Source organism: Symphodus melops (genome assembly GCF_947650265.1).
Source record: "Symphodus melops genome assembly, chromosome: 2".
NCBI lineage: Eukaryota > Metazoa > Chordata > Actinopteri > Labriformes > Labridae > Symphodus > Symphodus melops.
Window position 1 is genome coordinate 29,766,987 of NC_136692.1, and position 17,880 is coordinate 29,784,866.

General features: G+C 49.6%; 2 protein-coding genes across 3 annotated transcripts in view; both read right to left on the reverse strand.

The window, feature by feature from the left end:
• Window positions 1-652: 652 nt before the first annotated feature.
• On the reverse strand, window positions 653-5,123 carry LOC306819716 (putative pancreatic secretory proteinase inhibitor). The gene is made up of 4 exons (XM_079337221.1): window positions 2,691-5,123; window positions 1,459-1,490; window positions 1,193-1,305; window positions 653-821 (listed from the first exon to the last, which is right to left on the reverse strand). Exons 1-4 carry the CDS (start codon window positions 2,740-2,742, stop codon window positions 776-778), a joined length of 243 nt encoding a protein of 80 aa, XP_079193347.1. The 5' UTR covers window positions 2,743-5,123; the 3' UTR covers window positions 653-775.
• A 153-nt stretch (window positions 5,124-5,276) lies between these two features.
• Window positions 5,277-17,880, reverse strand: part of LOC306819715 (phospholipid-transporting ATPase ABCA1-like) — a 31,967-nt gene continuing 19,363 nt past the window's right edge. The window contains exons 12-49 of one of the 2 annotated variants that reach the window (XM_079337220.1): window positions 17,149-17,343; window positions 15,647-15,855; window positions 15,384-15,560; window positions 15,040-15,262; window positions 14,715-14,936; window positions 14,423-14,627; window positions 14,196-14,309; window positions 13,906-14,080; window positions 13,698-13,829; window positions 13,477-13,616; window positions 13,248-13,385; window positions 12,873-13,102; window positions 12,717-12,789; window positions 12,415-12,617; window positions 12,278-12,329; window positions 11,989-12,093; window positions 11,677-11,825; window positions 11,465-11,589; window positions 11,058-11,156; window positions 10,779-10,968; window positions 10,098-10,192; window positions 9,981-10,013; window positions 9,792-9,897; window positions 9,585-9,659; window positions 9,073-9,242; window positions 8,809-8,986; window positions 8,598-8,713; window positions 8,370-8,514; window positions 8,163-8,286; window positions 7,932-8,061; window positions 7,638-7,821; window positions 7,430-7,536; window positions 7,213-7,354; window positions 6,954-7,088; window positions 6,741-6,844; window positions 6,544-6,636; window positions 6,204-6,447; window positions 5,277-6,058 (exon numbers count right to left, since the gene is read on the reverse strand). In XM_079337220.1, the coding sequence (XP_079193346.1) occupies window positions 5,915-6,058; window positions 6,204-6,447; window positions 6,544-6,636; window positions 6,741-6,844; window positions 6,954-7,088; window positions 7,213-7,354; window positions 7,430-7,536; window positions 7,638-7,821; window positions 7,932-8,061; window positions 8,163-8,286; window positions 8,370-8,514; window positions 8,598-8,713; window positions 8,809-8,986; window positions 9,073-9,242; window positions 9,585-9,659; window positions 9,792-9,897; window positions 9,981-10,013; window positions 10,098-10,192; window positions 10,779-10,968; window positions 11,058-11,156; window positions 11,465-11,589; window positions 11,677-11,825; window positions 11,989-12,093; window positions 12,278-12,329; window positions 12,415-12,617; window positions 12,717-12,789; window positions 12,873-13,102; window positions 13,248-13,385; window positions 13,477-13,616; window positions 13,698-13,829; window positions 13,906-14,080; window positions 14,196-14,309; window positions 14,423-14,627; window positions 14,715-14,936; window positions 15,040-15,262; window positions 15,384-15,560; window positions 15,647-15,855; window positions 17,149-17,343 (5,481 nt within the window). In that variant the 3' untranslated portion in view covers window positions 5,277-5,914. Of the gene's footprint in view, window positions 6,059-6,203; window positions 6,448-6,543; window positions 6,637-6,740; window positions 6,845-6,953; window positions 7,089-7,212; window positions 7,355-7,429; window positions 7,537-7,637; window positions 7,822-7,931; window positions 8,062-8,162; window positions 8,287-8,369; window positions 8,515-8,597; window positions 8,714-8,808; window positions 8,987-9,072; window positions 9,243-9,584; window positions 9,660-9,791; window positions 9,898-9,980; window positions 10,014-10,097; window positions 10,193-10,778; window positions 10,969-11,057; window positions 11,157-11,464; window positions 11,590-11,676; window positions 11,826-11,979; window positions 12,094-12,277; window positions 12,330-12,414; window positions 12,618-12,716; window positions 12,790-12,872; window positions 13,103-13,247; window positions 13,386-13,476; window positions 13,617-13,697; window positions 13,830-13,905; window positions 14,081-14,195; window positions 14,310-14,422; window positions 14,628-14,714; window positions 14,937-15,039; window positions 15,263-15,383; window positions 15,561-15,646; window positions 15,856-17,148; window positions 17,344-17,880 lie in introns of both variants that reach the window. The other variant, XM_079337219.1, reaches the window with a different exon arrangement.

Consider the following 17,880-nt stretch of genomic DNA (forward strand, 5'->3'; position numbering starts at 1 on the left):
ATGAACCGGGCTGTCAGACGCTGAAAAGGCCACTGTGCAAAGAGGAGGAGCAGAGAATCCAAATGTCTGTGTGGATGAAAACAATGACTTCTTGTGACAAAGTGTGCAGCTGATAAAGTGAGTCAGACAGAAACAAAAGGCGTTGGTGGGTGTTGCAAAGTGATTTCTGAACTTTGTGGTCATCACTGAGTCAGATGTTTCACTGAAGGAAGGACTGGTGAAAACAGGCTGCTGTGTGTGGGAGAAAGAGCGGGATGTCACGAGGACATGGATCACTTTTGGGTGGACTCTGTAAATATGTTGAACTGATAAAACACAGCAGGTGGTAGTGAGGCAACCGCCATCGAGCTTCAAACAAGAACAACAACATCACCTGTCCAGATGATCTCGTCTTGTGTGGTAATGCTCGACACAGCAGGAGACCCTCCCTGTCAGACAGGAGACGCAGAAGCATCGCACGAAGCAAATGAGTCCTCTATACAAATCTATAAAGAAATCATATTTCTTTTTATCAATACTATGTATAGTTAAACAGATGCACTGCTTTGCCCGAGAGTGGGAGCCAAAAACGACACAAACCAAAGAGGAGCTGCAAGTTTGAGCTTTTGTTTTAGATTGAACTAATTAGAAACAAAGGCTGGACGGTCATGAGTCAGCTGATTATAGTTTATTAATCATTGCTATGACAGAAGAGATCTCATCATTTCACAGATCAATGTCGGCAATTTGATCCTGATCGGTCCGCTCGGCAGAGAAATCCTCTCCTGGAGACGGGTCAGCAGCTCTCGTCTTTGGCGACCATGATGTCCGTCTTGGTCGTTCTGGAGGGAGAAGCAGATCACACAGTTGGCTTGGATTGATTATTTTTTGCTGAGTCAGCGTTGGTGATGAGATTTGCAACAGGACGAAACGCCTGACAGTGTGAGTCAGGGGTTAAGAGTGCTCATCAGAGCTGTCGTGTCATTTTCCAGAGATGACATCGCCAGCTCATAGCCTGCAAAGACCAACTGAGGCATAACAGGCTGATCTGGGAAAAAGCTGCACAGCTGCTCCTCTAAGCCAATCAGAGTTCAGCTCTACACTCTCTGAATTAATCCACCACCAGAGGGCGCCTGTGATCCATTATCTTCCTTTATGATACAGTATATAAAGATTGGATGGATGTGTGAAGAAAGCAGCTGTGTGTACTCACTGCCTCTCGGCACACAGGGTGCACTCGTTGGCGTAAGTGTTTCCATCGCTGCCGCACACAGGAGCCAGGTTCAAAGGGCACGCCACGATCTCGCCCATGTCAGAACAGGACGGCTGCAAGGGACACAAACAGCCAAACACGCCGGGTTCAATGAGACAAACCTTTTCTCTTTCACCTCAGGAGGACGTGAATTTACATACAGTCATAATCTTCTTAAAATGACATAAATGATGCTTTTAACAGGTCACGCTTTTCTCCACACGCACCTTCCTCAGAAGCCCAGAGTCCTCGCCAGCAGCTGCAAACAGAGCAGAGCACTTATAAAACACTTCATCGTTCTTCACTTTTCTAAAAAGACACATCGCACAATTAAAGCTCAAACAGGCCGTTTGGAGATTTTCCCTTCATGACATCACAAAGGGCAGTAGCCCCTCCCCCAGGTGGGTGACACTCCCACAGCTAGGTGTTTGTTCTGCCCTCTGAGTCTGCCTTCTCACCGTAAACAATAGGACATGGAGCCAGAAAGCAGCGAGTACACCCGAGCCCTTCCAGAGAGGGGGCGTGGTCAGACACAGCTCATTTACATATTTAAAGCTACAGACACAGAAACAGCCTGTTCTGAGCAGGGCTGAAATAGAGGGGTTTATAGACATGATCAAATACAGGATCAGAGTGGATTTACAACAACACACTTCACACACATGATGAAGAGGAGCGAGGACACTGATTGAAGAGTAATATGTGACCTTTGAATCTTCAGCCATGTTTTAACCAAAAGCTGCCTTGAGCCAAAGACATCACTTTTACAAGAATGGTATCAAAGGTTAAATATCTGACATCGTGACGACCTTATGTATATATATAACAAGCAGGTTTGATCACCTAGAAACCTGAAACACCCAAAACAAATCCTCTGACAGAGGGGGCGGAGCCGTACATTCAACACAATACTCAGGATTAAACTCTGCCTCAAAGGTTCATTTTCACACTTTAATTTTCACACACGTTTTGAGGAGACTTCTTAAAACTGGATGAAGAGAAGAAGATGTGACCTTTAATACAATGCCTCTTTTTATACATAAAGTCTGTTTTTATATACTTTTATCATTTATCTTTAAATTTGCTCTGCACTTCAATCAACACAAGAGTAAAAAGACACTTGCTGCTTTTCCATCTTCTCTGTCAGGTAAAGTTGACTGAAGGACCAACTTTAACCTACTGTACCTTCTTAAATGGCAATAACATCTATTGTCTAACTATGTTGTATATTTGTCTCTATGTCACATCAACGTGTCGTTTTACATTAAAGCTTAAAGGAGGAATTCAAACTCCGGCACAGGAGGAGAAACATACAGAGGGAGTACGTTTCCTTCGACGGCACAGGAAAAAGAAATCCCCCTGCGTGTTTCAGTAGTTAAACATCTGAAGGTTTCAAACAGTCAGTGTGAGGTGTAAACAACAACAACAACAACAACAACAACAACAGGTGAGTGTTTACCTGCAGCCACACAGACGAGCAGCAGCCCCAGAAAAACAAGTCGTCCGTTCATGATGTCCGTTGATGAATAACTCAGAGTGAGTTTATCTCAGTTTCCACTGCCAGTGTAATCCAGTGTGTGTGTGTGTGTGTGTGTGTGTGTGTGTGTGTGTGTGTGTGTGTGTGTGTGTGTGTCAGAGCGTGGGAGCGCAGCAGGTGGAAAACAGACACAATTGCATGCTCACTCTAGAACTTCTGGTCATCGGTGTACATTAACAGTGAACACACCCTTTAGCTCAGTCATCAACCACAAGCTGCACACACACACACACACACACACACACACACACACACTACAGTAAGAGAGTAGCAAAAGAGAAAAATCAGGACTCCTGTTTTTTTTTTCCAAAATGTATGAATGTCTTTATTTATTAATGCAAAGAATAACTATACACAATGAGTAACAGACTCAAACAGCTGTTCAATACTTAGAAATGTAAACAAATAATAATATTGAGCACGAGAAGAGAAAAGTCACCACATTTGAACCGTTTCTCTCGTTCTATCTCTTCTGTTTCCTGTCAATCACACCAAGCGCACTCTGCAGGTGTAGCTTCATTTAGTGTGAGATACATCGACGAGTATTTTCTCTTAAAGTCTGAATTCCTAAATCTCTTCTTCTACGTCTTCCAAGTCTATAAAGTGCTCATGTTACGGCGAGAGGACGCGTGACTCCTCTCCGCAAAGATTAACCCAAGATAACGGAGAAGATTCCGGAGCACCGGTCCTTACATGAAACCCTGGCTTCTCTTGTTTTTGGACTATAAAGCATTACAAGCACATCTCCTGTTAAACGTGGTCCCTGTTTGGTGTGTCGTCCCGACTCTGGACGAACTCTGGAAACATTTTGTGCAAAGTATCCGACCTCACTTCTGAACCTCGACAGTAAGTCGAGAGTGGCAGCTTTGACGGGAATTTGAATTTTGGCAACTTCACCAGAAGATATCGGAAAATAAATTAAAATGAGCGCGCACAGGTGAGTGCCTTTTTTTTTGTTTCAGAGAGGAGGATGGTCCAAAAAAAAAAAAAAAAAAAGGAAATAAAGTTTGACATGAAAGCACAACTTAAAGCTCCTGTGAGGAGTGTTCAGCTGGTTATGAAACAAATTGAAGTTAATACTGATGACATGAGGAAGAAGCCCCGTGTCCACATGCTTTACTGGCTGGCTATGTGCTCGGGAGCGTTTGGAGCTGCACGCTGACTTCGCCTGCTGCTTCAAACGCTCTCTCCTCATTTGAAACAGGCGCTCAGAAACAAACACTAGAGGGACACGGAGCGTTTAGGCCGCTTCCTCGGGAGGAGGAGGAGGAGGAACGAAGAGTTCGTTTAGGGCCACAGATGAGTGTTAATACAGCAGCAGGAGGAGATGAATCATTAGCTATGCATGAAAAGGACGAGAGCAGCAAAGAGATAAGATGCAGCGCTGCGTCCACAGGGGGGCGCCAAACTCGATATAAAACCAAAAGTTCCTCACAGGGGCTTTCAACTTCAGCGAATACTTTCCTCCTCCACATGATGCTGGTTGATCAAAGGTACATGTTCAGCTCCTTTTGGCACAGATAATGTTTGTTCACGCCACTTTGTTGTTTTTTTTCTGACTCAACATCACAAAACTGCTACTGTACATAATATCCACATCGGAGCTGGCTCAGGTTTTTATAAAACTCTCTCCGTGGTGGTGACCTCGCTCAGAACAAGGGGAAAAGGTTCCCGTCGCCTGAAGATCGCCACACGAGGAGGAGGTGTGAAAGCGTCCTCTCACGTGTGGAGGCGACGCAGAAACACTTCCTGTCTCGTTCATCTCGCCCTTAAAATCACATTTTCATTTTCATACTGGGTTTTTTTTTTTTTTACATTTAGACTGTTTGCGACAGTAATCCGACAACAAATGACGAACGCTTCAGTCGTCTCCGCTGCTTTAACAAGCTGATCTGGATGCTCCTGCATACACACACACACACACACACACACACAGAGGAGCTGTTAGTCCCGGTGTGTGTAAAGCCCAGAGTGGAAAGCATGCGGTATATATTTCCATCTTTCAAAAGCCCCGTCACAAAAACATCTGGAGCCGCTCCTCACTGTCACACCAGCCAGCTTCTGATTGGTCGCCTCATCCTTCAGTTCCAGGGCGAGTTAAAAACCGGCCAGTGTAGCAGACTGCGCCGTCATGTACAGACATCGAGCAACCACAAGATTTTTTTTTCTGTTTGTTTTTGACAATAAACAACAATAAAAAAAAAAGAAGAAGAAGAAAGAAACAGTCGGCTTCATCATCTTCACGCTCCTCGTTGTTGGTGTGCGTGGAGGCGTGATGGTATCGCTCGTAAACATTCCTCAGCAGCCCACATACTTGAATGGAGTGCTCAGATTTCTCTCTCCACCCTGATACAGTATAGGCACGGTGCAGGACGATGGCGAGGACACGAGAAGGAGGACGAGTACAAAAGACGACGACCTCGTCATCAATCCAACTTATTGTTCACGGAAACCCCCCCGCAGAGGTTTCATCTATCAGAATGAAATATGTCAAATTAATCCAAATGATTTCTGTCTGTGAAGGAAATCAAATGTTTGTTTTATTCACGTTACAAAACAGCTGCGCTCGGTAACGAAGAAAGGTTGGACCTGATAGAAAAACGGTGTGTGTTTTGAGTTGGCTGGCAGTGAACGATCAAAGCTTTTTCATGAGAGTAGCACACACACACACACACACACACACACAGTCTCACACAGTCTCACGACTGCTCTGAGGAGCACGAGATGTTTCCTTCAGGCGTCCCTGACGTCGCGGCGCGACGAGGAGAGTTCCAGTCGAGCGCAGGATTCGAATCCCGCCGTCGCTTCAAGCGTTCAGAGTCTCTTTCTCTTTCTCGGAGGAGGAGGAGGAGGAGCACCTGTCTCCCCCCCCCTCACAGGAATATATGTATTCATATGTCTTGCATTGATTTGCATTGAGTTGTCATTGTTTCAGTGTCTGTCTGCAGTCTGTGCATTGAAGTGCAGCTCCACTGAGAAATGAGAACAATTAAAAAAGACTAAAAAATAGAATTAAAAAAAAAAAAGGACAGAGTCTGTCTCCCCTCAAAGGTTAGTGGTCCGTGTTTTTCTGGGTGAGGGGGGGGGCGGGGGAGGTGACGGGTGGGTGAGTGCGTCTCAGCTCCCGCTGATGGCGAGCGGTGGAGTCAGACGCAGCTCTCCCTGGTCTTGTCGTCCATCAGGAAAGTGTTGAGCTGGGAAACATCGACGACCACGGCGTCCCTCTTGTTCAGGTGGACGTCTTTCAAATGGTCCTCGTCACTTTGGTCCTTGGCAAAGTTTACAAACACCTGCGGCAGAGAAAAGAGGAGGAGCCACCGATCAATCAATCACGCTGGAAACACACCACCATGTTACAGCCAGCGCCGCCCTTAAAGGGACGGTTTGGACTTTTTTAAGCTGGACTGTAGGAACATCTGTCTTCTTCATGCTTACTTGGTCTAGGGTGGTCTGGGAGACGGAGTAGTCCTCTATGCTGAGCGTCTCCTTGTGGGTGGAGAGCAGCGAGAAGATGCGGGCGAGGGAGGTGTGGGAGGAGGGCAGCTGGTACTGCAGCATGTTGCGGTGCTTCTCCTTCAGCGTGCTGCCGGGAAGCTCCCGCTCGATGAACTCCATCACCGGCCGGAGGTCCGGGTCCGGGCCCGCCACCCTCAGGATGATGGTGTAGCCGTCGCCGAACCTGCGGAGAAGAGGAGGCCGCAGGTTTGAGTCCGCTGCGCTGTTTGAGTGAGTGAAGGTGGAGGAGGCGTGTCTGCGGGGGTGCGTTCCAACTCACCTGTTTTTGAGATGCTGCACGCTGCCCAAACAGCGGAACCTGCCGTTGACCATGATGGCCATTCTGGTGCAGAGCGCCTCACACTCCTCCATGCTGCAGGAACACACACACACACACACACACACACACACACACGTGTGAACACACTGCTGGTTTACAGTGACACGGTTCAGTGTCGGTCAGATGTGCAGGCTCACCTGTGGGAGGTCAGGACCACAGATCGGCCCTCTTTGATGATGCTCAGGATTGCGTTCCACAGAGCGCGGCGGGCTTTAGGGTCCATGCCCGTGGTCGGCTCATCCTGTACAGAGAGGAGAACAGACGCTCAGCTGGGACGAGACCAACAACATGAACCTGCTGTCCAATAAAAATGGGATTTTTATTGTCGGATAGAAAAAGGTTCCACTGACCAGGAAGACCACTGGAGGTCCTCCGATGAGGGCGATGGCGGTGGACAGCTTCCTCATGTTTCCTCCGCTGTAGCTGCCGGCGGATTTGTCCACATACTTTACCAAGCCGAGCTTCCTGATGCCCCACTCTGCCACCTAGTGGACAAGAGGGGATTTACACGCGTGTTCAACAGCTTCACTTTCTAAAGAACGTTTCAAATGACCAGTCCACAGTGTGTGTGTGTGTGTGTGTGTGTGTGTGTGTGTGTGTGTCTCTGACCTCGCACACTTCCTTCTCGGGCACTCCCCTCAGGATGGCGTAAAACTCCAGGTGCTCTCTGCCGGTCAGGAGGTCGTTGATGGCGTCAAACTGAGGGCAGTAGCCCATGTTCTGATGCACCTCGTCGATCTCTGTGTTCACACTGGAGACACACAAACACGTTTTACACACGTTCACTCAGCCGCTAGTTCAAAGCAGCCCGTTGACTGTATGTTACCTCTTTCCAGCGAGGTAGGCCTCTCCGCCCGTGACCACGGAGTCTCCTGTCAGCATCTTAAAGGTGCTGGTTTTCCCGGCGCCGTTCACTCCCAGCAAACCAAAACACTGCACAGGTGAAAGAAGAGGCGTGAACATGCGGCGTCTGCTGTAGAATCACGTGTGTGTGTGTGTGTGTGTGTGTGTGTGTGTGTGTGTGTGTGTCGTACCTCTCCGCGGGGGATGCCCACACACAGACGGTCCACGGCAGGCTTCTGTTTCCTCTTGTAAATCTTGGTGAGCTGTCGGAGCTCCAGGATGTCCGACTGGCCCGCTCCGCTCAGGATCCTCTGGCGCTCTCTGGCCACGTCCTCGTCCTCCTCTCCGATCGGCTTCAGGTGACTGGTGGACGACCTGGAGGGGCGGAGGGCGGAGAGGAGAGGTCACGATACTGTTCAAATAGTGACACGTCAACACTTCTTCTTCTTTGTTTGAATTATGTTTGTACTGAACATTTCACGCACCTGGCTTTGATGCAGAAGCGGTACTGAATGAGGACCGTGATGCAGAAGAAGACCAAGCCCTCGATCGCCATTGCAAAGAGGTTTTTCCCCACCATGTCCCAGGCCAGAGGGGAGCGGAAGCGGTTTTCACCTGCAAGCAGAAGGAGCAGGGCGGACATTTTGAGTCATTCCTCATCGCTTGTAAAAAAAAAAATGATGCACAGTCCGGATCAAGGTTCTGCTTGTATTTACCAAATCTCTCCAAAGCGTCGGCCATGGCCTGATTCTTCACCATGTCGATCAACCCTCGGCCGAGACAGAAGTGAGGGAAGATGAGGAACACGTTCTTCAGGATGTCGTTGATGCCACCGATTTCCTGAAGAGGAAAGAAAGAAGTCAGAGTCAGAACGTGATCCTGAGACACTCGTCCATCCGTCAGTCTGCGTCTCTTTGCTTTACATTGCTTCCAAACAGCTCCAGGACAAACGTGGAGACGCTGCCGTTGATCCCGATCAGGATGTTGACGCTGGTCAGGACCACGTAGGCCGTGCTGGGGATCTTAAAGAAGAAGGAAGCCGGGTACATCAGAGGGGTGATGGACCATCTGTGAAGAGACGCAGAGACGATTTTAGACGACAGGAAGTCGGAGAAATACAGAGAGGAAGAGCCAAACGAACACAGTCGTACCCGTAGAGCAGCAGCAGCAGAGCCAGAACGGGCAGGTTGGTGGAGGAGACGTAGGCGTCTTGTTGGAAACACACAAAGATGATGATGACCAGCGTGGCGGGCACGATGTAGTTACACTGAGAGAGAAGAGGAGAAGCAGAGGAGTCATCACGCTGACACTTAACGGCATCACGTCCCCCCCGTCCAACGTCTCCTCTCTGTCGTCTCTTACCATGTCCCAGACGAAGTTGGCCAACCAGTAGAGGAACGGCTGCACTCCGCTGATGAACTGCATGTGCTTGGCCTTGTTCACTCGCTCCTGGATGAGGAACACCACGAAACTAGCGGGGACGAAGGACATGGCGAAGATCACGCAGATGGACACCAACACGTCCACCGACGTCGTCATCCTGCGAGCGCAGAGAGGAACACGTAAGGATTCGAACGCCCCTGATCGGAACGTGTTTCTGTTGGTTTTAAAGTGTGTTTCACTCACAGGGCCACTTGTGACAGCTGCTCCTTGGTGAGGTTGAGCGGGTGATTGTAGGCGGTGATGCCAAACTTCGCCGGGTCCTTGCCGCCTTTCAGACTGGCCCGCAGGATGCCGTTGTTCATCACGTTGAGGAAGGAGCCGATGCTGTGCCAGCCCTTGTTGTTGAACCAGATCTGCAGAGACAAGAGGGATGTGTTTACAACTCAACCTAAACGCCCTACATGTAGCGTTCACCTCAGGTGGCGTTCTGACACGCGCCTTCTCGGGTCACCACACCGCTCACGGTCGTGAGTGTTTGTGTTGCGCCTCAAACCACATCCAGAAGGTTCGTTCACAATAACTTCTTCTTTTCACTCCTGAGGCCTTGAAGCCTTTCATATCAGAGCGGGGACATTTATAACAGGCCGCCAAGGAGGAACCAATCAGCAGCATAGAGCCACGTGCAGTGTGTGTGTGTGTGTGTGTGTGTGTGTGTGTGTGTGTGTGTGTGTGTGTGTGTGTGTGTGTGTGCTGACCTTGACGTTATTCTTGGTGTCCAGTCCTTGGATAAAACTGGAGAGACTGTGAAAGAAACGATCTGCTGCAGTTCCCTGGAGGAAGATGGAGAGAGTTGTTCAGCACACGGGCAGACTGCCAACGCTCGACAACACAGAACCAGTCTATCGAGTCTAGCTCTACGTCTGTACTCGTACAAACAGAAACATAACAAGAGTCTTCCTTACTCTCTCCAGGCGGAAGCGTCGCCTCAGCTGAGCGATGGCGTCGTCGATGTTATCGGTTTGGGAAAGAAGCTGAGGGTTCCTGGCGCCCAGCGAGAATCCGCCGTACCTGCGTGGAGAAGGAGGTTTGTTTAAGATCGGGTAGGGACGCAGCAGAGAGGCACGAATGACGGATAAACCCTGAGAGCCTACCTGAACTCGTTGACCCAGATCTTGTTCTTCAAGCTGTGAGAGGAGAAGAAACAGACGATGAAATATCTCGCCACAACGCGGCGTGATCGAACGGCAGCAGGGGGAAACGAGCGTTACCTTTTGCCGATGATCTGAGCGTAGGTTTTCACCAGGTAGTCGGAGACGTTTCTGCCGGTCAGATTCTGAAGAGTGTCTTTGTCACTGATCATCATCTGGACACACAAACACACCAAACAGTCAAGTCACGATGACACACACACATGAAGCAGGCTGTAAACATGTTCATGTCTGCTGTAAAAACAGGCTTTTTGAATGGGTGTGTATGTGACTTCCTGTGCTGCTGCAGCCAGCCTCTAGTGGACACTCCAGGTACTGCAGGGTTTTAACACTTCAGCATCAGAATTATTCATTAGCACTGAAAGCTGCTGCTTAGTGTCACACAGCTCCTGTATGTGTGAAATGACTGTTTCCTGTTTCAAACTGTCCAACCTGAGGACAGACACACTTTAGACCTGAGTCGTTCCAGATGTTGACTGGCCTGCGGTCAGTTAGCTCCCTTTGAGCCACTGCTGCGGCTACCTGATTGGATTAATGTGATTTCAAATAAAGGTCATGTGAAGGTCTGGCGCTTTAACCTGAATCCTCGTTAGCATGTCAGCTAAGCTAACGTCAGCTAAGCTAACGTCATCAAATCTCTCGAGTCATTTTCTTGTTTGTGTTTGAGAGAAAAAAAAAGGAGCGCCCGTATTCTTTACACCCTCGCACTGGTTGACTTTCTGATCGCTTGGCGCCACAAACCTGCGGTGGTGGGAGTCCCCCGGCACCAGCGGGACACTCCGGCAGCATCCTCTTGCGTCCGCCACAGCTGCACTCACACAGGGGAGACGGGTTCTCCATGGACCAGTTCCCCGTGTCGAACAAGTCCCTCACACTCGGAGAGACCTGTGGCACCGACCACTCTGCCTCGCCCTCCGTACAATAACTGTCCCTGGAGGTTACACATAGACATGAGTCAAAACGAGCCTTTATATTTATTTTTCTATGAATTAGTATTTTCTGAAATGTGTGCAAACTCACGCCGTCGGCTCTCCTTCCATGCAGCGTGTTCCAAATCCGGGTTTATCCGTCAGCGCTCCGAGGAGTTTGTTGATGTGAGGGTCTTCAGGAAGGTCGTTACTAGTGAGAAAAACACAACACACACTCTTTAATTAAAACACTTGTATTATTTCATGTCTTCATGCAATCACCCGAGCACGTTCACTATTCAACACGCTGACTTTTCAAAAGGCTTCCATATCGGCAGCTTCACAGAGACGTCCTTTAACAGCCGAGCCGGCTGAAGTGCTCAGTGCACTTTGAAATCCAAGTATGAGCGAACATGCAGACCGTCGATCCTCTTCTGCATCTTTCATGAGCTGTGCACTTTACAGAGCAGAATAGAAAACATTTCCATTTTTAGAAAATGACAGCAGGCTTATTCTGACCTGATGAAGGTGAACTGTTCTCCGTACATGCTGTGGTCCAGAGCCAGACTCGGGTACTTTCCAAACGGAGGGACAATCAGGCTGAAGACGAGGGCGATGCACACGAACACGGCGGGAAGAACGATCTGGAAAAAAGAGGATTCAAATTCAAATCCTGCACGGCTGACGGAAGGTAAGAAGAGCTGACAGAGATGTGTGGTCATCGGCTGTACCTGAGCGAAGAAGCCTTTCCTGGAGCGCCGGGCGTACAGGAAGCGTTTCCAGAGCAGTGCAACAAACTGCTGCCTCTTCAGGCTCCATCCTTTGACCTGGTACGAACCTTTGCCGTCTGTTCCGCTGAGCCAGTCGGTCTCACGAGATTCTGCACGCAGACATCGAGAGAGACATGAGCCGACATGCACCACGCCCGGGTCGTGGCGTCTTAAACGGAAGTTAAAGCGACTGATTTCTGAAGCAATCATAAGCAACACGACTGTTGTTATCATTGCACTGCATGCTGGGTAGTGCAGTTCTACCTGGGTCACCTTCAGAGTCGTTTAATTCAAAGTCGTCCTCGGTGAAGGGCTTCAGGCAGGACTGGTGGTCTCCGAAGGCGTGATGGCGGCGGGTCCTGGTTGGCACGACTCCGTCTGCAGAGAGGGATTTTAAATGAGCACTTTTTAATATCTTCTAAAGAGTCAAAGAAAAAAGGAATGACTACAGATCATCCATCAGCCGTCCTTTGCCAATGCTAACCATCTGCTGTGAATTTCATCTTAAATCGTGGGCATGTGCTTTTTCAAACTTCCTCTCCAAACAGAAAATGAGTCTGACCTGAAAGCTCAACAGCATCCACTCCGCTGTCTTCAGCCACTTTGAGGAAAATCTGCCGAGAAGAAAGACCTGATTACAACACGGACACAAGATCGTTTAACAAACAGGACACATAAAAGATGAAGTGAAATAAACACCTCTTCCAGGGTGGTGTCAGATATTCCGTAGCTGGAGATTCCCAGGTCGGTGAGTCGGTCGTCCAGCTCGTGGAAGAGCTCCACAAAGGCTCCGTCTTTAGCTGACTGATAAGGCAAGACGTACGTGAGCTCGTGGCCGAGATCCTCGACCAGGCGAGCCTCGTGCACGTGCTTGAAGATCACGTTGGAGATGAGGGACACGTCTGCGGTGAGGACAAGAAGGCAGAAAGAGCGGTACATCAACGTCAACACATCACACATCCCAAGCTTTTTCCACTTTTAAAGCCAGGCGAGCGTCTTACCGATGGTGGTGGTCTCACTCTCAGGTTCGCTGCCTAGGCCGGCGTCTGAGCTGCTCTCTGACACACTGTCCTCCTGAGGCAGAGTAAACACAGGGTGAAGAAGACTTAAACACACCTTTAAAGAAAGACAGAATTCCTCGCATCATCCACTCTTACCTTCTCGGTCTTCTTGCAGTAAGAGACGGTGCTGGCAGAGTTCCTGCAGGACTGAAGCGTCAGGTCGTAGTCCCTCTTGACCAGGGTCAGGTAGTAGCCCGTGCCGAGCTGGGTCTTCAGGAAGAGCGAGGAGCCGACGCAGCACAGCTTGCCGTGAGAGATGATGGCGATGCGGTCGCCCAGGATGTCGGCTTCGTCCATGTGATGAGTGGAGAGGATGATGGTGCGTCCTGACGGAGGAACAAAGACGTTTACCAGAGCACACACATACGTTAACACCTGGATGATTCAAACGTCATGGATGAACTTTTGGAACAATCACATCCCTGCTCACTTCTTCTGCACGAATAGGAGAACGTCCTCTGTGGTGTTTACCTTGTCTGTATTTCAGCAGAAGGTCCCAGATGCCCCTGCGTGCGTAGGGGTCGACCCCAGCCGTCGGTTCATCCAGGATCACGACCTTAGAGCCTCCGACAAACGCCAGAGCCACAGACAGCTTCCTCTGCATCCCTCCTGCAGACACAAGAAGAAGTCAGGACGTGTGAATCTTTCGGCAAAGCAGCAGGACTCACACTGCATGTGAGATCCAAACAATCCAACTGACCGGACAGCGTGTTCGTGCGGGCGTGGCGCTTGTGCGGCAGTCCAACATCGTTGACAATTTGTTCCATCTCGGCCTTCACCATCTCCTCCGGCAGCCCCTTCAGACGGGCGTAGAACCAGATGTGCTCTTCCACCGTCAGCCTGGGTCAAAAACCACACGGTTAGGAAAACAGCAGAAGTGAAGTGCAGAGAAAATGTGAAAGGTCATCAGTGCAGACTCACATGCTGAAAAGTACGTTGTGTTGGGGACAGACGCCCAGATTCTGCCGGATGGCGCTGAGTTCGGTGCGGATGTCTTTGCCGAGGATGTAGGCTGTCCCGGAGGTCGGGGGAAACAACCCCGTCAGGATGGACCTATCAGAACGCAGACAGGGACGTCAAGTGCCATCCTCACTAAATCTACTGAAGTTTGATGAGTGCAGGGTCTTACATGGTGGTGGTCTTTCCTGCTCCGTTGTGGCCGAGGAAGGAGGTGATCTGTCCGTTATAAAACCTCAGAGACAGTCCGTCCACCGCCAGCTTGTTTCCATGACTGTAGACTTTCACCAGATTCTCGATGTAAACGCCCGGCTCGATGTGGCCCGGCTCCTCCTCGATGCACACAGCTGTGGGTCAGATGACGACAGGCACATTTCAGTAAAAGCCCCGCCTCTTTATTATCATTGAGCTTGGTTTGTATTTGAGGTTTGTTATGGTCGTCGTGGTGATCGGGATTCGTACCTTCAGCGTTGCCCTTCTTCGACAGAGGGGTGGAGAGGTTTTGGTTCTCCTTCTCTCCGCACCAGTACGTCCTTGTGAAAGGGAAGTACCAAGGCCTGGGAATCCCGTACTGACCTGTCATCAGGACAAAGTGTATTTTACAGTTGCACTACTCCACGGCACATCCTTATTTTTCATTAAAAAAAAAAAAACGACATGACTTTGGCGTGTTATTATCAAAGACTGACCGGGGAACACGGCTTCGATGTACCAGGTCATCACTCCGTAGAGAAAGGCGTCAAACAGCATGAGGCTGATCGACGTGGTCAGGTTGTAGCTGTCTTCCTCCAGAGGGCTGGCCAGCAGGTTGGACCACTGGATCCCGATGCCCTGCTCCTCGAACAAGGCGAAGTACTCACAGCCGAAACCGAACGCCACGGGAGACAGCAGGCTCTGGAAGGGAGGAGGGTGGGAGAGGTTTAGAGAGGTAAAAGCAGATTTGTGAGCAGGCGCAGGCTGAAGAGACGTCCTTCCACCCACCACTATGAGTTTGGCTCCGAAGCCGACGTAGTCCTGCCACGCCACACACAGCACGTAGGGGAGGTAGAGGGTGAAGTATATGATGCCCCCGCAGGCGGCCGCCAGGTTGGCACGAGAGAACAAGGTGCTGATGAGGAAACACTGCATGATGGTGACAACGCCAAAGGAGCCCAGGAAGAGAAAGACCACGCCCGGGTCACTGTAAGGCAGCAGGTTTCCCATCTGAGGAGGGAGGAGAAACCGTGTCGGTGACGACATCATGACTTGATTTGTTGTTTTTTATGATTCTCAGACGACGAAGTTCCGAACTCAAGATAAAACTGACCTTCAATAAGACCACCAGCAAGCCGGCGCTGATCAGGAGCGGGATTAAGCTGCTGATGAACCAGCTGAGCCACAGGGTGCCGTTGTTCAGGCCCATGATCCTCATGGTCTCCCTCAGGCGAGCCTCCTTCTCGTACACCACGCCCTTGATGATGATGGCCACGGAGTACATCCACGCCAGCGTCATGAAGAGAGGCATGGAGCGACTCATCACTCGCAGGAAACTGAAGTCAAAGAGGGGGACGTTCAAGCTGGTGCAGAAGCTGCTTCTTTGCTAGCACTCTTGTTTACACACTTTCCTTGAAACTCTGAATACATCCCATAATATTTTTCAGTGTCACTTACATGTCGTCGACGTAGCACGGGTAAGGCATCTGCTGGATGTAGATCCCCGTCCTCTCTTTGCTGCCGGTGATGGCTCGGATGATCCCGTGCTCCACTACGTCCTGCAGGTAAGCGAATCCGCCCCAGATGTACCGAAGGTCCTCGAAGGGGTCCGCCCTGGGACCGGGGTCCCAGTACCTGGAAGGAGAGATGAAAAATGAGCGCCGCTCATAGAAATGTGCATTTGCTCTTCACTGGAGTCAAAGTCGGGCACGTCCTCGTACCCGTCCTTGATCTTGTTGGTCCGCTCCACGTTGTCGATGTCCATGCGGATCTTGTAGTTGACGTTGGGAGGTAAGTCGGTGCTGTTGTTGTGCGCGATGTCAGGAAACACGATTCCCGCCCAGAACTTCTGGTTGTCCAGTAGACCCATGGACTTGTTGACCAGACGCTCCTCGTTGGCGACCGGCTCCAGCTTGTCCAGGTTCACACACTGATGGGAGAAAACGCCCAGGTCATTTCATCCATTGAGTGACTTTACTGTGTTCACTTTATTCATCCCCAAAAGGCAAAAAAAACCCCCAGCTCCTGGTGTGTCAGGGACGAGCTGCAGGTGTGAACGCAGACTTTATCCGTGATGATTAAATGTTGACCTTCTTATTGGATGTCACTAATTTATCTCGCACATATTTCATGACACTCGACGAGTTCAAAACGGCTCGTCTTCTCTGCAGATATTTGGACTTATTGTGACCAATCCAGGCCTCCTTTTTCAATCTCAAAATAAGACGGACGTTTGCAGCTTAATGCGTCTTAAAATAAAACGCACAGAGTTCTTTAGTTAGATCTGCATCGTCAGCTGGTTATTCTTCAGGAGCTGAAAAACAACTCTGACCTCTGCGACCTTTAACACACATCACACACACACCAACACCCAGATGAGCCGCTCACAGAGCTGACATACCTCACCGCCTCGCACCCTGTGGGACGCCAGTGAGAGCGTGATGGAAACATCGGCTATGAGAGGACTGTGAGGAACGCTTGGAGGAGCAAGCGGCGGCAGCTCATTCATCGTCACGTATCTGTGGGACAGCTTGAATCTTGTATTTATCACCCGACGAAAACAAGTTAGACAACCAGCTCCCATTCATTCATCGGCCGTGAGGATCAATTAGCGCTTGGCAGGGAGCCGTGGCTGTTTCTCCTCAGGGCTGAGCTCTGGCACACTGACCCACAGCGGCGAGACGGAGAGCGCTGACACACGCTCCGCACGGCACTAACTCGATTTCACCGGGGGAAGAAGGCGAAAAGAACATTTGATTTGAAAAGCTTTTTATAGCCTCTCAAGTGAATTAAAATAAAAGGAAGAGGACCGGGGGAGGATGTCGTAACGGATGACCTCGTCCAGGAATTAGCGTGTAACCTATTTCTTCCAGCTTTGTTTACTTTGCAGCACGACCTGAAGGGGTGACAAACAAGACCTTCACAGACCAGAGCTACTTTTAAGAGTTTGTGCCTAAAGACACGACGAAGCACAGGTGAATCATCTCACTCGTCTACATGTCATGTGAAACGTCTCGACTTCCTGCGACTTTTTGAGGAACATTTTGTCCAGGTTATTATCACAGACGGGACACCTGCGGAGGTTCGTTTCATGTGTAAACCCAGCGGCGACTTTCAGTGATGAAAAATGAAGCTGGAGTTAAAGTACAAAGTCCTGCAGTTCCTAGAGTGTCCACTAGGGGCTGGCTGCAGAAGCACAGGAAGTCACAGGAAGAAAACTCACCTCCATGAAGCGCGAGATGGTCTGTATGGCCTGGTCCGTCTCGTTAAAGACTTCCCTCCAGGTGAAGGCCGATCCGGTGGGTCGTTGGTCCTCTGACACCTTGGACAGGAAGTTGGACACGTCCGACACACGCCACTCGGTGCCGCTGAGCTGCGCGTTAAAGAAGGCGGCGCTGGCGTTGTTCTGCAGCAGAGTCTGAAACGAAGAGTCCGACAGTTTGAGTCACAGTTCAGCGTCTTCCTGCAGCGCTGTAAACAGAGCGACCTTTGTTTGGCTTTGAGTTTCTTGTGACTTATTTTATTGTCACTCGATTTTCTGTTCCACTTATGAAATAACGAGCTGAGCGGAGTTTTATTTAAAGCTGTTGTTGTTGTTTTAAATCGGTGACAGAAACATTAAATTGAATTAACAGTGAATTCATCCCGAGGTCAGGGACTGGTTCACCATCTTCTTTTAAGGGACATTATATTCAACAATACCACTTTTCGCCACTAGGTGGAGACGGTGTTTGTGCATTCAGTGGTTTAAAGCTGTGGTAAATGGAAATACATTGAGAGCAGCAGAGACAGCCATGTTATGAAGCACACGCAGTTTGATGGGGACGTGGATCTGTTGGCTTTAAGTCTTTGTTTGTTTGAGGAGAATAATGAATCCTTTTGTTAGCATGCTAATAGCTCCCTTTGTGTTGTCTTGTGTCTGTGAATCACTTTCTCTTCATCTTTTCTGTGCTGG